The 19,951-nt window shown below is 37.6% G+C and overlaps 1 protein-coding gene across 1 annotated transcript; it reads left to right on the top strand.

Annotated features, from left to right (window-relative positions):
* Positions 1-1,657: 1,657 nt before the first annotated feature.
* On the top strand, positions 1,658-19,490 carry LOC107448288 (uncharacterized). Its single transcript, XM_043054530.3, has one exon. The coding sequence runs from the start codon at positions 1,702-1,704 to the stop codon at positions 18,040-18,042; it is 16,341 nt and encodes a 5,446-aa protein (XP_042910464.3). The 5' UTR covers positions 1,658-1,701; the 3' UTR covers positions 18,043-19,490.
* The last annotated feature ends 461 nt before the right edge of the window (positions 19,491-19,951 follow it).

Below are 19,951 nucleotides of genomic sequence, written 5' to 3'. Positions count from 1 at the left end.
TGAATGGTTTTTGAATGATTTATAAAATATTCGAAGTTTAAAGATATTTATTTTCAATGTATATGGAAGTTATCTTCTATTTAAATAGCAAAATCAAAAATTTGAAGTAAATCGGTCGATTAGATCCTTTGAAACAAGAATTTAAAAGATAGCGTAAAATATAGATTTAAGATAAAGCTATTTACGCTATCTCTTAAGTCTGTGCTTCCCAAACTTATGACTTTTGTGTACCCTTTCTAAATTTTTCGTAACGCTGTGTACCACTAATAGAAAAATGAATGTATTTTTCACTGTAAAAAAATTTGCACAAAAGTTGAAAATCACGACTGGCTGTTGACACCACTAATTATTTACTGTTAACTCTGCAAAAATAGCCAATAGAAAAATTCGTAATCGTAAATTTTCATGGCTAGCTTTGCTTTTAAAATTTTCTTTTTTTAAATTTTCGTTTGTTGCAAGATATTTCGCATAAGAACGTGTACCCCCACTAAACTGTTCCTGTACCCTTGGGGGTAAACGCACCACACTATAGGAAACACTGTCTTAAGTAAAGATTTAAGAAACAGTGTAAAATATTGAATAATAAAATTAACATTAAGGGATCCTCCTGCTAAATTATTGAGTCTATATTTTCCAAATGGCGGCTACTCTCCCCCCCCCCCTATTTTTTTAAGGGTCAAGAATACGAATCCGAAGTAGAAAATGTCATGTTTATTCAGAGAAAATACTTTTTTGTATCTAATTTTAGGACTTAAAATATCGTCCACTTAAAATTAATGATAATATTAAAGGTTAAAACTTCTAACCATTAAGATTAAGTTCTAATGAGTGAAAATCTGATCCTTAGAGCAAAAGTTATTCAGTTTGTTCGCTTTTTTACTTTGAGTACTATATCTACTCATGATATACTTTAAATCCCTCATTGTGATTAAGAAAACTCTCATTCCGTACATAAAGAAAGAAGAATCTAAAATAAGAGTAAAATATGAAATATGTTTTTTCTGTACTCACCACGATATGCAAAATACGAGCTTTTAATCTCATAAGTCATGACAGTTTTATTAAACTAAAATTTAAAACAACATAAATGCTGTCTATATTTCTTTTAATATAGACATGATATAGACATGATTTTAATATAGACTAATATAGACATGATTTCTTTTAATATGAAATATTAAAACGTGGGGGTTTTTCTGATTTCTCAGTCGAATAATTGGTCGGAACTAAATCCAAACCAAGAAATCTTTCCAATTTAACTGTTCTAGGAATGAAAAAACAATTAATAGATTAATTAAATTAAGTGTTTGCCGTTTCAGAAGGTATTCTAACTTAATAGTTTCCCATCAAACTACAGATTCAGCGCTCATAGATTTTTTTTATAGATAGGATGAATGGAAGCAGGTGCAGTCTGTAATAAAAATCTAACGATTAAAAGGAGATCCTGTTTTATGGTAATAGTTTTGAATTAATGATTAAGAAAATATTTTTGAAAACAATTTGCTTTCAGCACAAAAATTAAAAAAAAAGCAAAATTGAGTTAGTAGATTCTTCAGTGAGTATTTACTTTAAAAGCAGACTACCCAAATATCATTGATTGCATCGTTCATATGACGGTAATCTGGTCACGATTCGGAAGCATATATATTGGGTCTTAAGTCGAAGCAGAAAATCTTATCAGTTTATTTTAAACAGCGCAATATGGATTGGTTTCTTCTACGTTGCTCTATTATCTTTATTGTGCTCAATTGGGCTTACGCGACTACAGATAGAAGTTTTGTCTTTGCTGCAAATAATCCGTTTCACACTTACGAAAGCACGAGATATTTCTCGAGCAAGTTTTTGAGCCACATACGCTCATCCACTGTTTTAGGATCTAAATCAAAAAATGATATTGAAGTTATTGTCAAGGATCTTACGATGGCAGCTTACAATTCATCAAAAGGACATGCAGTGCCTCCTATAAGACAGGAAGCTTTATCAATGGCATTCATTTCATCTCTAGCAGAAGCAATAGTTTATGTTGATGAAACGGGAAATAACGTACATACAAGACTTCAAGCTGTTGAAAATGCTCTAAAATTATCATTCAAAAAAAAATTGGCTGATATGAAGAATGGCTTTATTCACGAGCTTCGAATGATTGTTATGTTGATGAGGAAAAAACCAAAAGGTAAGACAATAGGTAAATCAGACAGCAATTTCAAGAATGAATATGTTAGAGGAGTGGACAGAGATCAGGACGTATTCTCATTTTTTAAAAAAATTGGGACAAATCACTATCGTAGCCCAAGTATTACTAGAGTACACCATCGTGATGGAACAATAACGTACAAAAAAAGATCAAATGATGATTTGATTGGATACCATTCCGAAGGAGACAATAACAATGAAAATCAGAGGAAAAAAATTAAAAAACCTTCTGTAAATCAACAAAAGCCACAAAGTATAGAAAATGTTGGTTCAATAGGGAATTATTTGCCTAAATTACAGAAAAATGAAAACACTATGTTCAACAGACTTTTAACGCGTGGAACACCAGAAAGATATTCTGAAAAAGGTAACACAAATTCCAGAGAGAATATCAATGGTAGTGAAAATACTCATCCAGATAGAACAAGCAAAACACTGGAAAGTCGTTCAGAAGAAAGTAGGAACGAATATTCTAATAAGAATATCGATGGCAGTGGCAATATTCATTCAGATCGAACAAGTAAAACACGAAAAAGCAATTCCGAAAAAGATGATCACACATATTCTAGTGAGAAAATGAATGGCGGAGGCAATATTCAGAAACATAATAAAAAATATAAATACAATATAAATAAACTGCTAACCCCGGAATTTTTAAGAAAAGATTCGATAAAGAAACAAAAGCTAGTTTCAGAAATTTTAAGAACTTTATCTGCTGAAAAAAGGAAAGGAAATAGCAACGAACTTTTCGGTAACTTGAAAAAAAATTCAAATAAAACACATAATAAAGGACCCGAAATAGAAATTGACGAGAACATTGTGATCCTAGTGGATGGAAAAGTGGTAGGCAGTAAAGAAATTATAGATTATTTCAATGATGGAGAATCTATAGAAGAATCTAATGAGCCAGACACAAATCAAAATTTATTAAAAGCGTCATTGTATATGGATTATACACCGGAACAATCGAAATACTCAGACAAAGTCAGCTCATCCACCATTCCGGAAAATTCAATCCACACTATAAGCCGTAAAAAAGTATTATCAACCTCGCATACAATTGCAATAACAACAACCACTCCTAAGATAATAAAAGATAAAATTTCAGACAGATCATCATATACAATTGCAACATTATCAGAAAAAGTCTCAGATTCATCTGAAATAATGCATACAAGGGCTTCGATAAGTTCACAACGTACAGAAAGTTCGCAAAATTCTAATTATTCTGATTCTAACTATGAAGAAAGCAAACAGCAAGGCGAACCATGGAGCAACATCGAAAATACTCGAACTAAGAGAACAGGAAGACGTGAGAATTCCTTCTTCTCAGGAGAAAAATCTACTCTTACCAGCTCTGATGAAAGCACTGAAAATAGTGCCTCAATTAGTAACACAGAAAGTACTCCATCAAATTACGCTAAAAATACTGGATACACTTCCACCTCTAAGGAAAACAATGAACAGGACTCTACCTGGGGCTACCTTGACAGTAATCCAAATGAAAGTACAGGTAGTGGTGACTCGTCCACTTACTCAGAAGAAAATTCTATTCCAAACAGCTCTAATGAAAGCAATGAAAACGGTGCAGAAAATATTGGCCATCCCTCCAACTCTGAGAAAAGCAATGAACAAGACTCTACCTGGGGTGACACCGAAAGAACTCCAAGTGAAGGGACAGGAAGTAGAGACTCGTCCACTTACTCAGAAGAAAATTCTACTCCAACAAGCTCTGATGAAAGCAATGAACCCGGTGCAGAAAATACTGTTTATCCTTCCACCTCTGAGAAAAGCAATGAAAAAGACTCTACCTGGGGCTACACCGACAGTGCTCCAAATGAAAGTACAGGAAGTGGTGACTCGTCCACTTACTCAGAGGAAAATTCTACTCCAACCAGCTCTGATAAAAGCACTGAAAACGGAGCTCCAGTCAGTAACACAGATAGTACTCCATTAAACTATGCTGAAAATACTGGCTATCCTTCCACCTCAGAGGAAAACAATGAACAAGGCTCTACCGGGGGCTACATTGACAGTAACCCAAATGAAAGTACGGGTAGTGGTGACTCGTCCACTTACTCAGAAGAAAATTCTACTCCAACCAGCTCTGATAAAAGCAACGAAAACGGTGCAGAAAATACTGATTTTCCTTCCACCTCAGAGAAAAGCAATGAACAAGACACCACCTGGGGCTACACAGATAGTAGTCCTAATGAAAGTACAGGAAATGGTGAATCGTCCTCTTACTCAGAAGAAAATTCTACTCCAACCAGCTCTGATGAAAGCACTGAAAACGGTGCCCCAATTAGTAACACAGGTAGAACTTCATTAAGCTATGCTGAAAATACTGGTTATATTTCCACCTCAGAGGAAAACAATGAACAAGACTCTACCTGGGGCTACCTTGACAGTAAACCAAGTGAAAGTACAGGTAGTGGTGACTCGTCCATTTACTCAGAAGAAAATTCTACTCACACCAGCTCTAATGAAAGCAAAGAAAACGGAGCAGAAAATACTGGTTATACTTCCTCCTCTGAGACGAGCAATGAACAAGAATCTACCTGGGGCGACACCGATAGTACTCCAAATGAAACTACAGGAAGTGGTGACTCATCCACCCACTCTTTAGAAAATTCCACTCCTACTAGCTCTGATGAAAGCACTGAAAACGTTGTAGAAAATACGGGTTACTCCTCCAACTTTGAGAAAAGCAATGAAAAAGACTTTGCCTGGGGCTACACCGATAGCTCTCCAAATGAAAGTACAGGAAGTGGTGACTCGTCCACTTACTCTGAAGAAAATTCTACTCCTACCAGCTTTGATGAAAGCACTGAAAACGGAGCCCCTATTAGTAACACAGATAGTACTCCATTAAACGATGGTGAAAATACTGGTTATCCTTCCAACTCAGAGGAAAACAATGAACAAGACTCCACATGGGGCTACACCGACAGTTCACCAAATGAAAGTACAGGAAATGGTGAATCGCCCTCTTACTCAGAAGAAAATTCAACTCCAAATAGCTCTAATGAAAGCAAAGAAAACGGTGCAGAAAATACAGGTTATCCTTCTACCAATGAGACGCGCAATGAACAAGAATCTACCTGGGGCGACACCGATAGTACTCCAACTGAAAGTACAGGAAGTGGTGACTCGTCCACCTACTCAGAAGAAAATTTTACTCCAACCAGCTCTAATGAAAGCACTGAAAATGGAGCTCCAGTCAGTAACACAGATAGTACTCCATTAAACTATGCTGAAAATACTAGCTATCCTTCCACCTCAGAGGAAAGCAATGAACAAGGCTCTACCGGGGGCTACATTGACAGTAACCCAAATGAAAGTACGGGTAGTGGTGACTCGTCCACTTACTCAGAAGAAAATTCTACTCACACCAGCTCTAATGAGAGCAAAGAAAACGGTGCTGAAAATACTGGTTATCCTTCCAGCTCTGAGACGAGCAATGAACAAGAATCTACCTGGGCCGACACCGATAGTACTCAAAATAAAACTACAGGAAGTGGTGACTCGTCCACCTACTCAGAAGAAAATTCCACTCCAACCAGATCTGAAGAAAGCACTGAAAACGGAGCCCCTGTTAGTAACACAGATAGTACTCCATTAAACGATGGTGAAAATACTGGTTATCCTTCCACCTCAGAGGAAAACAATGAACAAGTCTCTACCTGGGTCTACCTTGACAGTAACCCAAATGAAAGTACGAATAGTGGTGACTCGTCTACTGATTCAGGAGAAAATTCTACTCCAAACAGCTCTAAAGAAAGCAATGAAAACGGAGCAGAAAATACTGGTTATCCTTCCACTTCGGAAAAAAACAATGAAAAAGACTCTACCTGGGGCTACCTTGACAGTAATCCAAATGAAAGTACAGGTAGTGGCGACTGGTCTACTTACTCAGAAGAAAATTCTACTAAAACCAGCTCTAATGAAAGCAAAGAAAACGGTGCAGAAAATACTGGTCATCCTTCCACCTCTGAGACGCGTAATGAACAAGAATCTACCTGGGGCGACAACGATAGTACTCCAAATGAAAGTGCAGGAAGTAGTGACTCGTCCACCTACTCAGAAGAAAATTCTACTCAAACCAGTAATGATGAAAGCACTGAAAACGGTGCAGAAAATACTGTTTATCCTTCCACCTCTGAGAAAAGCAATGAAAAAGACTCAACCAGGGGCAACGCCGATAGTACTCCAAATGAAAGAACAGGAAATGGTGAATCGTCCGCTTACTCAGAAGAAAATTCCACTCCAACCAGCTCTGATAAAGGCACTGAAATCGGTGCCCCAATTAGTAACACAGATAGAATTCCATTAAACTACGGTGAAAGTACTGGTTATCCTTCCACCTCAGAGGAAAACAATGAACAAGACTCCACATGGGGCTACACCGACAGTTCACCAAATGAAAGTACAGGAAATGGTGAATCGTTCTCTTACTCAGAAGAAAATTCATCTCCAAATAGCTCTAATGAAAGCAAAGAAAACGGTGCAGAAAATACTGGTTATCCTTCTACCAATGAGACGCGCAATGAACAAGAATCTACCTGGGGCGACACCGATAGTACTCCAACTGAAAGTAAAGGAAGAGGTGACTCGTCCACCTACTCAGAAGAAAATTTTACTCCAACCAGCTCTGATGAAAGCACTGAAAACGGTGCAGAAAATACTGGTTATCCCTCCACCTTTGAGAAAAGCAATGAAAACGACTCTGCTTGGGACAACGTCGATAATACTCCAAATGAAAGTACAGGAAATGGTGAATCGTCCGCTTACTCAGAAGAAAAATCTACTCCAACCAGCTCTGATGAAGGCACTGAAAACGGTGCCCCAATTAGTAACACAGATAGAACTCTATTAAACTACGGTGAAAGTACTGGTTATCCTTCCACCTCAGAGGAAAACAATGAACAAGACTCTACCTGGGGCCACCTTGACGGTAACCCAAATGAAAGTACGGATAGTGGTGACTCGTCTACTTATTCAGAAGAAAATTCTACTCCGAACAGCTTTGATGAAAGCACTGAAAACGGTGCAGAAAATACTGGTTATCCCGCCACTTCTGAAAAAAGCAATGAAAAAGACTCTGCCTGGGGCTACACCGATAGTTCTCCAAATGAAAATACAGGAAGTGGTGACTCGTCCTCCAACTCAGAAGAAAATTCTACTCCAACCAGCTCTGGTGAAAGCAATGAAAACGGTGCCCCAAATAATATCACTGATAGAACTCCATTAAATTATGCTGAAAATATTGGTTATTCTTCCACCTCTGAGAAAAGCAATGAACAAGACTCTGCCTGGGGCGACAACGATAGTACTCCAAGTGAAGGTACAGGAAGTGGTGACTCGTCCACTTACTCAGAAGGAAATTCTGCTCCAATCAGCTCTGATGAAAGCAATGAAAACGGTGCAGAAGATACTGGTTATCCCTCCACTTCTGAGAAAAGCAATGAACAAGACTCCACCTGGGGCTACACCGATAGTACCCCAAATGAAAGTATAGGAAATGTTGAATCGTCCTCTTACTCAGAAGAAAATCCTACTCCAACCAACTCTCATGAAAGCACTGAAAACGGTGAACCAGTTAGTACCACAGATAGTACTCCATTAAACTATGCTGGAAATACTGGGTATCCTTCCACATCAGAGGAAAACAATGAACAAGACTCTACCTGGGGCTACCTTGATGGTAACCCAAATGAAAGTACAGGTAGTGGCTACTCGTCCACTTACTCAGAAGAAAATTCTACTCCAACCAGCTCTGATGAAAGCTCTGAAAAAGGTGCAGAAAATACTGGTTATTCATCCACTTCTGAGAAAAGCAATGAAAAAGACTCTGCCTGGGGCTACACCGATAGTTCTCCAAATGAAAGTACAGGAAGTGGTGACTCGTCCTCCTACTCAGAAGAAAATTCTACTCTAACCAGCTCTGATGAAAGCACTGAAAACGGTGCAGAAAATACTGGTTATCCCCCCACCCCTGAGAAAGGCAATGAAAAAGACTCTGCCTGGGGCTACACCGATAGTACTCTAAATGAAAGTAAAGGAAGTGGAGAATCGTCCTCCTACTCAGAAGAAAATTCCACTCCAACCAGCTCTGATGAAAGCAATGAAAACGTTGCACCAAATAATGTTACTGATAGAACTCCATTAAATTATGCTGAAAATACTGGTTATCCTTCAACCTCTGAGAAAAGCAATGAACAAGACTCGACCTTGGGCGACACTGTTAGTACTTCAAGTGAAGGTACAGGAAGTGGTGACTCGTCCACCTACTCAGAAGAAAATTTTACTCAAACCAGTAATGATGAAAGCACTGAAAACGGTGCAGAAAATACTGTTTATCCTTCCACCTCTGAGAAAAGCAATGAAAAAAACTCAACCAGGGGCAACGCCGATAGTACTCCAAATGAAAGAACAGGAAATGGTGAATCGTCCGCTTACTCAGAAGAAATTTCCACTCCAACCAGCTCTGATAAAGGCACTGAAATCGGTGCCCCAATTAGTAACACAGATAGAATTCCATTAAACTACGGTGAAAGTACTGGTTATCCTTCCACCTCAAAGGAAAACAATGAACAAGACTCCACATGGGGCTACACCGACAGTTCACCAAATGAAAGTACAGGAAATGGTGAATCGTTCTCTTACTCAGAAGAAAATTCATCTCCAAATAGCTCTAATGAAAGCAAAGAAAACGGTGCAGAAAATACTGGTTATCCTTCTACCAATGAGACGCGCAATGAACAAGAATCTACCTGGGGCGACACCGATAGTACTCCAACTGAAAGTACAGGAAGAGGTGACTCGTCCACCTACTCAGAAGAAAATTTTACTCCAACCAGCTCTGATGAAAGCACTGAAAACGGTGCAGAAAATACTGGTTATCCCTCCACCTCTGAGAAAAGCAATGAAAAAGACTCTGCCTGGGACAACGTCGATAATACTCCAAATGAAAGTACAGGAAATGGTGAATCGTCCGCTTACTCAGAAGAAAATCCTACTCCAACCAACTCTCATGAAAGCACTGAAAACGGTGAACCAGTTAGTACCACAGATAGTACTCCATTAAACTATGCTGGAAATACTGGGTATCCTTCCACATCAGAGGAAAACAATGAACAAGACTCTACCTGGGGCTACCTTGATGGTAACCCAAATGAAAGTACGGATAGTGGTGACTCGTCTACTTATTCAGAAGAAAATTCTACTCCGAACAGCTTTGATGAAAGCACTGAAAACGGAGCAGAAAATACTGGTTATCCCTCCACTTCTGAGAAAAGCAATGAAAAAGACTCTGCCTGGGGCTACACCGATAGTTCTCCAAATGAAAATACAGGAAGTGGTGACTCGTCCTCCAACTCAGAAGAAAATTCTACTCCAACCAGCTCTGGTGAAAGCAATGAAAACATTGCCCCAAATAATATCACTGATAGAACTCCATTAAATTATGCTGAAAATATTGGTTATCCTTCCACCTCTGAGAAAAGCAATGAACAAGACTCTGCCTGGGGCGACAACGATAGTACTCCAAGTGAAGGTACAGGAAGTGGTGACTCGTCCACTTACTCAGAAGGAAATTCTGCTCCAATCAGCTCTGATGAAAGCAATGAAAACGGTGCAGAAGATACTGGTTATCCCTCCACTTCTGAGAAAAGCAATGAACAAGACTCCACCTGGGGCTACACCGATAGTACCCCAAATGAAAGTATAGGAAATGTTGAATCGTCCTCCTACTCAGAAGAAAATCCTACTCCAACCAACTCTCATGAAAGCACTGAAAACGGTGAACCAGTTAGTACCACAGATAGTACTCCATTAAACTATGCTGGAAATACTGGGTATCCTTCCACATCAGAGGAAAACAATGAACAAGACTCTACCTGGGGCTACCTTGATGGTAACCCAAATGAAAGTACAGGTAGTGGCTACTCGTCCACTTACTCAGAAGAAAATTCTACTCCAACCAGCTCTGATGAAAGCTCTGAAAAAGGTGCAGAAAATACTGGTTATTCATCCACTTCTGAGAAAAGCAATGAAAAAGACTCTGCCTGGGGCTACACCGATAGTTCTCCAAATGAGAGTACAGGAAGTGGTGACTCGTCCTCCTACTCAGAAGAAAATTCTACTCTAACCAGCTCTGATGAAAGCACTGAAAACGGTGCAGAAAATACTGGTTATCCCCCCACCCCTGAGAAAGGCAATGAAAAAGACTCTGCCTGGGGCTACACCGATAGTACTCTAAATGAAAGTAAAGGAAGTGGAGAATCGTCCTCCTACTCAGAAGAAAATTCCACTCCAACCAGCTCTGATGAAAGCAATGAAAACGTTGCACCAAATAATGTTACTGATAGAACTCCATTAAATTATGCTGAAAATACTGGTTATCCTTCAACCTCTGAGAAAAGCAATGAACAAGACTCGACCTTGGGCGACACTGTTAGTACTTCAAGTGAAGGTACAGGAAGTGGTGACTCGTCCACTTACTCAGAACAAAATTCTGCTCCAACCAGCTCTGATGAAAGCACTGAAAACGGTGCTGAAAATACCGGTTATCCTTCCACCTCTGAGAAAAGCAATGAACAAGACTCTACCTGGGGCGACATCGATAGTACTTCAAGTGAAGGTACAGGAACTGGTGACTCGTCCTCTTACTCAGAACTAAATTCTACTCCAACCAGCCCTGATGAAAGCACTGAAAACCGTGCAGAAACTACTGGTTATCCTTCCACCTCTGAGAAAAGCAATGAAAAAGACTCTACTTGGGACTATACCGATAGTACTTCAATTGAAAGTACAGGAAGTGGTGACTCGTCCACTTACTCAGAACTAAATTCTACTCCAACCAGCCCTGATGAAAGCACTGAAAACCGTGCTGAAACTACTGGTTATCCTTCCACCTCTGAGAAAAGCAATGAAAAAGACTCTACTTGGGACTATACCGATAGTACTTCAATTGAAAGTACAGGAAGTGGTGACTCGTCCACTTACTCTGAAGAAAATTCTACTCCTACCAGCTTTGATGAAAGCACTGAAAACGGTGCCCCTATTAGTAACACAGACAGTACTCCATTAAATTATGCAGAAAATACTGGTCATCCTTCCACTTCAGAGGAAAACAATGAACAAGACTCTGCTTTTGGCTACCTTGACAGTAACCCAAATGAAAGTACAGATACTGGTGACTCGTCCACTTACTCAGAACAAAATTCTACTCCAACAAGCTCGGATGAAAGCAATGAACGCGGTGCAGAAAATACTGGTTATCCTTCCGCCTCTGAGAAAAGTAATGAACAAATCTCTCTCTGGGGTGACACCGATAGCACTCCAAGTGAAAGTACTGGAAGTGGTGACTCATCCGTTTACTCAGAAGAAAATTCTACTCCTACCAGCTTTGATGAAAGCACTGAAAACGGTGCCCCTATTAGTAACACAGACAGTACTCCATTAAATTATGCAGAAAATACTGGTCATCCTTCCACTTCAGAGGAAAACAATGAACAAGACTCTGCTTGGGGCTACGTTGACAGTAACCCAAATGAAAGTACAGATACTGGTGACTCGTCCACTTACTCAGAACAAAATTCTACTCCAACAAGCTCAGATGAAAGCAATGAACGCGGTGCAGAAGATACTGGCTATCCTTCCGCCTCTGAGAAAAGTAATGAACAAATCTCACTCTGGGGTGACACCTACAGTACTCCAAGTGAAAGTACAGGAAGTGGTGACTCGTCCGTTTACTCAGAAGAAAATTCTACTCCAACAAGCTCTGATGAAAGCAATGAACCCGGTGCTGAAAATACTGGTTATTCTTCCACATCAGAGGAAAACAATGATCTAGACGCCACCTGGGGCTACCTTGACAGTACTCCAAATGAAAGTACAGATAGTGGTGACTCGTCCACTTACTCAGAAGAAAATTCTGCTCCAACCAGCTCTATTGAAAGCATTGAAAATGGTGCAGAAGAAACTGGTTATCCTTCCACATCTGAGAAAAGAAATGAACAAGACTCTACCTGGGGTGACACTGATAGTACTCCAAGTGAAAGTGCAGATAGTGGTGACTCGTCCACTTACTCAGATAAAAATTCCACTCCAGCCAGCGCTGGTGAAAGCACCGAAAACGGTGGCTCTATTAGTAGCATATATAGTACTCCAGTAAATTATGCTGAAAATATTGGTTATCCATCCTCCTCAGAGGAAAACAATGAACAAGACTCTTCCTGGGGCTACCTTGACAGTAATCCAAATGAAAGTACAGGTATTGGTGACTCGTCCACTTACTCAGACGAAAATTCTATTCCAAACAGCTCTAATGAAAGCAATGAAAAGGGTGCAGAAAATATTGGCCATCCCTCCAACTCTGTGAAAAGCAATGAACAAGACTCTACCTGGGGTGACTCCGAAAGTACTCCAAGTAAAGGGACAGGAAGTAGAGACTCGTCCACTTACTCAGAAGAAAATTCTACTCCAACAAGCTCTGATGAAAGCAATGAACCCGGTGCAGAAAATACTGTTTATCCTTCCACCTCTGAGAAAAGCAATGAAAAAGACTCTACCTGGGGCTACACCGACAGTGCTCCAAATGAAAGTACCGGAAGTGGTGACTCGTCCACTTACTCAGAAGAAAATTCTACTCCTACCAGCTCTGATGAAAGCAACGAAAATGGTGTAGAAAAAACTGGTTATCCTTCCTCCTCTGAGAAAAGCAATGAACAAGATTTTACCTGGGGTGACACCGATTATACTCCAAGTGAAATTACAGGAAGTGTTTACTCAGAAGAAATTTCCACTCCTACCAGCTCTGATGAAATCAACGAAAACGGTGCAGATAATGTTGGTTATCCTTCCAACTCTGAGAAAAGCAATGAACGAGACTCTACCTGGGGCGTCACCGATGGTATTAAAAGTGAAAGTACGGAAAGTGGTGACTCGTCCACTTACTCTGAAGAAAATTCTACTCCCACCAGCTCTGATGAAGGCACTGAAAACGGTGGCTCCATTAGTAGCGCAGATAGTACTCCATTAAATTATGCTGAAAGTACTGGTTATCCTTCCACTTCAGAGGAAAACAATGAACAAGACTATGCCTGGGGCTACCTCGACAGTAACCCAAATGAAAGTACAGATAGTGGTGACTCGTCCAATTACTCAGAACAAAATTCTACTCCAACAAGCTCGGATGAAAGCAATGAACGCGGTGCAGAAAATACTGGTTATCCTTCCACCTCAGAGGAAAACAATGATCTAGACGCCACCTGGGGCTACCTCGACAGTACTCCAAATGAAAGTACAGATAGTGGTGACTCGTCCACTTACTCAGAACAAAATTCTACTCCAACAAGCTCGGATGAAAGCAATGAACGCGGTGCAGAAAATACTGGTCATCCTTCCACCTCTGTGAAAAGCAATGAACAAGACTCTTCCTGGGGAGACACTGATAGTTCTCCAAGTGAAAGTACAGGAAGTGGTGACTCGTCCACTTACTCAGAAGGAAATGTTACTCCAACCAGCTCTGATGAAAGCGCTGAAAAAGGTGTAGATAATGTTGGTTATCCTTCCAACTCTGAAAAAAGCAATGAACGAGACTCTACCTGGGGTGACACCGATGGTACTAAAAGTGAAAGTACGGAAAGTGGTGACTCGTCCACTTACTCTGAAGAAAATTCTACTCCCACCAGCTCTGATGAAGGCACTGAAAACGGTGGCTCCATTAGTAGCGCAATTAGTACTCCATTAAATTATGCTGAAAATACTGGTTATCCTTCCACCTCTGAGGGAAACAATGAACAAGACTCTACCTGGATCTACCTTGACAGTCATCCAAATGAAAGTACAGGTAGTGGTGACTCGTCCACTTACTCAGAAGAAAATTCTACTCCTATCAGTTCTGGTGAAAGCAATAAATACGGTTTTCCTTTGAGTTACACGAATAGTACTCCAGTTAATAACGCAGGAAGTACCAGTGATACTTTCAAATTCGAAGAAAGCCATGAACATACCTCTCCCTTGGGCAGTGGTGATAGTACTCTGGTGGATACCGAAGCTACTGACTCGTTTCCTAGCAAATCGATGTATTCAGGTTCCTCTTCTGTTAGCCTTTCTAATACCAGCGGAATTTCCTCGTCAACTGGAAGTATGGGATCAAAGTCTTCAGTGAAGGGATCAGTTTCTATTCTGCATAAAACAACAATGCCTTATTTAAGTACTAAACACAAACCAAAAATTGAAATCATTGAAAATATTAATGTTATCATAAACGGCCGAAGAGTGGGTAGTGTCCGCGAAGACAATGATTATTCTCCTGACTCAAAAAGCTTCGAGGGGTCTTTGGAAAAAATTCAAGTTGATTCTCGCTCACTCGAATCCAGTTATCACTCACAGAATTATGGCCCTCGGAGTACTACTTCATCTTCTCAAACAACGAAAACTACATCGGTTCCCTCTCTCAATTCGAAGATAACAACTGTAGACGTGTTTAATATTGGAACTGGTTATAAAGTGTATAATAAAATCTCGAATCTTTACTTAAAAGAAGGGGAACCTTTTAACTTTCCAGTTACGCCAGGAAAAGCATTTAGGTCATATGATCTGAAATTGTCATCGCCTGCCTATACGGGTAATGAAAACCATATCAAGTCATATTTCACGCCATCTACTTCATATAGAAGTCAAAAAAATAAATTACATTACTATAGTTCAGATGAAAATAATAGATCTAAAGATAATTATATGGATGAAATTGATAAATTATTTAAAAGTCTAGGTGAATCTTGGTCAAAAGCAGACACGAGAAGTTTGAAAACGAACAAAATGACGAAGTTTTACCAATCAAACAAAAAGACCCTCGAGCCCAAAATAAAAAAAGGACGTAAGTCAGGTATAACTGCTTTGTCAGAACAAATGACATTAAATGAAGAGGATAATGTTGCGTTGAAGCGGTTAATGCCTGACTGGTCTAAAAACAAGAATATAAGAAACACAAACAAAATACAATTAAAAAAGGAATATTCGGGAAGTTCTGTAAAACGTAAAAACTATGGTGCTTCTTGGAGTTATACAGATAGTATTCCATATGATAATGACAGAAATACCCGTTATCTTTCGGGTGCAGAAAAATATTATTCCCCTTCCCTCTCTGAGGAAATTAATGAACAGTACTCAACATGGAGCAATGATAGAAGTACTCAACATGAGAGTACTGGAAGCGGTGATTTTTCCTCTAACTCAGAGGAAATTTCGATTCCTACCAGCTCTGATGAAAGCAATAAGTATGGATATAGAATGAGTTACACAGGTAATACTCCTTTTAATAATGCAGGAAGTACTAATTATATTTCCGACTCTGAGGACAGCAATGAGCAAGACTTACAATGGGACAATAGTGACAGTGCATCAAAGGAAAATGCAGAAAGTGGGGAAATTCTCTCTAATTCAGAGAGCTATTCTACTCTTACTAGCTCTGATGAAAGCATTAAATACGATGCCTCAATTAGTTTCACAGATAGTGCTTCATTAAATAGTGCAGGAAATACCAGTTATTCCTCCAACTCTGAAGAAAGCATTGGGCAAGACGATTCCTGGAGCTACTCCGACAGTACTTCAAATGAAAATACAGGAAGTGGTGACTCAACCTCTTACTCAGAAGAAAATTCTACTCCAACCAGCTCTAATGAAAGCACTGAACACGGTGCCTCAATTAGTAACACAGATAGTGCTCCATTAAATTATGCTGAAAATATTGGTTATCATTCCATCTCTGAGGAAAACAATGAACAAGACTCTACCTGGGGCTATCTTGACGGTACTCCAAATGAAACTACAGGTAGTGGTGACTCATCTACTTACTCAGAAGAAAATTCTACTCCAACCAGCTTTGATGAAAGCAATGAAAACGGTGCAGAAAATACTGGTTATCCTTCCACCTCTGAGCAAAGCAATGAACAAGAATCTACCTGGAGCTATACCGACAGTACTTCAAATGAAGAGGCAGGAAGTGGTGACTCGACCTCTTATTCAGAAGAAAATTCTACTCCAACCAGCTCTGATGAAGGCAATAAGTATGGTGTCTCTAATAATGACACAGATAGTACTCCATTAAATTATGCAGAAAATACAGGTTATCCTTCAACATCTGAGGAAAGTAATGAACAAGACTATTCCTGGGTTTACACCGACAATACTTCAAATGAAAATACAGGAAGTGGTGACTCGACCTCTTACTTAGAAGAAAATTCTACTCCAACCAGTTCTGATGAAAGCAATGAACGAGACTCTACCTGGGGCTACTCCAAAAATACTCCTAATGAAAGTGCAGGAAATAGTCAGGATGATGCAGGTGTAATCTATTCTGAAGATAATATGGTAATGGCACAAGATCCTGATTGGATTCTTGGAATGTTAAGTACGACTTTGAGTCCATCGGAGTTTGGCTTACCTTCTACAAAGCCAAGGAAACGTTCAGAAGAGTTCTGGGTTTCAAGGGAAGATCACAATTCAAAGTTAATGAATTTCTCTCCACAAAATATTTTTAGTAGGCCAGACAAAATTTCCACTGAGAATAATTATCGTAATACACATATAATTGACATTAACAGGGCTGGTTTTGATGATGAAACAGCTACGTCTGAGGATGACATTGGTGGAATAAATACTAAAATGCCGGATAATATGGTTAGAGACATGCTAATGGCTCCAGCACCAGATAGTTTTCTTCCTAATAGGGAAAAAGTCTCATCTGAAAATTTAGATAAAAATAAATTTTATTTCGGAGATTATAACCAGTATGATTTAACTGTATCTAACACTGAGGGTATACCTTTCATTGATGAAATGAATGCTGAGTATACCCCGAAAAATTATGTTCCTCACAACTCTGAAATTAACCAATATAATGCACCAGTAAACAACATTGGCAGCAGTAATCCTGATGGCAGTAATTTCTTAGATCTATCTTCTTTTAAAAACAAAATTGTGCCGGAAATGTACAATGAAAACTATCCACAAGATTATCTTCCAAATGACTTTTACTATTATCCATATTACAATAATTATCCATTCCCGAAACCATATTATTATCCAGATTACAGAAACTATATACCTAATTATTATGAGAGATATTATTATCCAGACAATGATAAGTATCCTTTCCCTTATTACTACTCAAACGGTGAACCATATAATGAATACTATAATTATAACGCAGAACCATACAATATGATGTGGGAAAATTATGCTAATAATCATAACTCTAAGGACATTGAAAATCCAAAAAGTAAGGATTTTTTAGCTCTTAACCCACTTGGTGATAATGATAATCCGCATAACATAAGTCCAAAAGAAGATCAACAACACATGATATATCCATCGAAAAACACCAATCCTAAGAAAGATGTTCCTAACAAGGTTGATCCATTGGTAAAAATGAGTCAAAAGAACAACAATAGAAACTATGATGTTTTTCCTACTATTGATGACAATAGACCACATGATTTTAATTATTTTCGAAGGCCAAATCCTTTTTTAGGTAGACCTAATTATTTTGATCCACCGAATTACAATTTTTTTACACCTCCACTGAGTGGCAGATTTAAACAAGATTTAAACAAGAATGAAAGAAATCAAAATAATCCTCAATTATTTCATCATTGGTTAAGGAATCCTATGCCTCACGGGCGAAATTTGCCTACGTTCAATAGAGATGGTCAAAAATATTTCAATGATTTAAAAAATTCCGAAAAAATTCCGAACGTTTTTGAATCACCCGATAATGATCCCAAGATGATTGATCCTCACCAATATAATGTTCCTATTTTAACGAAGAATAATTAGATGGAAAAAAATCCATATACAAGGTGTCCTTCTGGTGAGTGAACGGAATAAAATGTTGTAAATCAGTATTACGATCGACGCACTCAAGAATGGTGTTAAAAACGATTGCGTAGCTTTTCGGTTACAAGTTTCAAAGAAAAAAAATTGGAAATTTTGAAATTACATTAACAATTTTTAATCGTATCGTGATCCTTACAGAAAAAGGAATTAGAATGATATTTTTATCACGAGAATTAGCGATTCTAGGTCCTTGCCAGTCAATGCAATTTTTCACGACCATTAACGAGAGAAGAGTGTGATAAAAATATTTAAAAACAAAGAGGAAATTTCAAAGGAAGCATTTTATATTTTACAAATTTTTGACCCTTAATATCCGTATTTTTTACTTTGTGTTTAAAGGTTTTTATACACATACTTTCTTGTTAGTGGTCACAAAAATGGCATCAATTGACAAAAGCCTAGTGTGGTAATTTCTTGTTGTTAAAAAAAAGCACCGACTTCGTTTTATTTATTTTCGTATCGTAAGGATAACGCTTCGATCAAAATGAGTGGGTGTGGCTAGTTGAGAAGTTTGAAATTTTTTAACTGTAATCCTGAGAGCTGCGCGATCGCTTAGAGCATCAATCTTCAGGAATTAGATCATAATACTTGCGTACACAATTTTATTCTGTTCATTCAAGCTGTATACTCTCTAGAGGGTCATATGTTGGCAAAATTAATATTACATAGCCGTATAATAAATATATCAGAAGTAATCACTCTAATTCTGACGATAAAGAACCGAAAAAAGAACAACAATAAAATTTCACCTGATAAATATGATGAATCTGATTTTTCCTCAGAAAATGAACTACCTCCAGAAATGCATGATATTAGCGCTTGGTTTCCTTAAAAAAACAGTGATGACTTACTAAAAACTCAGGAAAATTTTTGAACAATTCAAATGATGTATTTAAAGTAAAGGATTTGGATAAAATTTCCTGAATAATGAAGGAAAAATTCTTATGACCCTGATAGTGCGAATTTCTAATGACCCTAGAAGTGTTACTGTTTGATACAAAGGGTTGGCTTTAATCAGAGTGTTTTTAGTGTCAGGAATGAAATATATAAAATTTTCCAACAATGGACCTGATAAGAACATCATCAATTTCTATAAAAACTTTAGCCCAGAATATTTAGATTAAAAATGTTAAACAATTTTATGCAATATTGTAGATTATATGCTCAGTGAATGTTACAGTATAATTATTAAATTGTTTTTTTTTTTTACTAATATCAATCATTTCTGTATCAATAATAATTGGTATAAAATTATAATTTACAATGCTGAAAAATTTTAATGCATATTTATCAATATATTTTACAAAGATATGTTTTTGTAGAATGTATTATACTATTTCTTAAACAATGTTCAAAAGTGAATAAAATCATTTATATTAAATACATAATAGTTAGTTTTATTAGATTATTATTTTTAAAGTACCATCTCTTAAGGAGTCTAAGGCAGGGCGAAATTCTCACTTTCTTTCCAGTTCATTATTGGCGACCAAGTATTTAAGACTAACGAGTAATTTTCCTTTTTAAAAATTTTAGGTTTTAAATTAACCATTTGGCGCAGATGGATACACACACACACATATTATATATATATATATATATATATATATATATATATATATATATATATATATATATATATATATATATATATATATATATATATATATATATATATATATATATATATATATATATATATATATATATATATATATATATATATATATATATATATATATATATATATATATATATATATATATATATAATATATATATATATATATATATATATATATATATAATATATATATATATATATATATATAATATATATATATATATATATA

Source organism: Parasteatoda tepidariorum, chromosome 12 (genome assembly GCF_982258835.1).
Source record: "Parasteatoda tepidariorum strain Cologne lab strain chromosome 12, Ptep-v5.0, whole genome shotgun sequence".
NCBI classification, from domain to species: Eukaryota; Metazoa; Arthropoda; class Arachnida; order Araneae; family Theridiidae; genus Parasteatoda; species Parasteatoda tepidariorum.
This window is presented reverse-complemented; position numbering and strand designations above follow the sequence as displayed.

What these genes read in the sequence shown, in the direction of transcription:
- LOC107448288 (XM_043054530.3), top strand. Translation starts at nt 1,702, where the DNA reads ATGGATTGGTTTCTTCTACGTTGCTCTATTATCTTTATTGTGCTCAAT.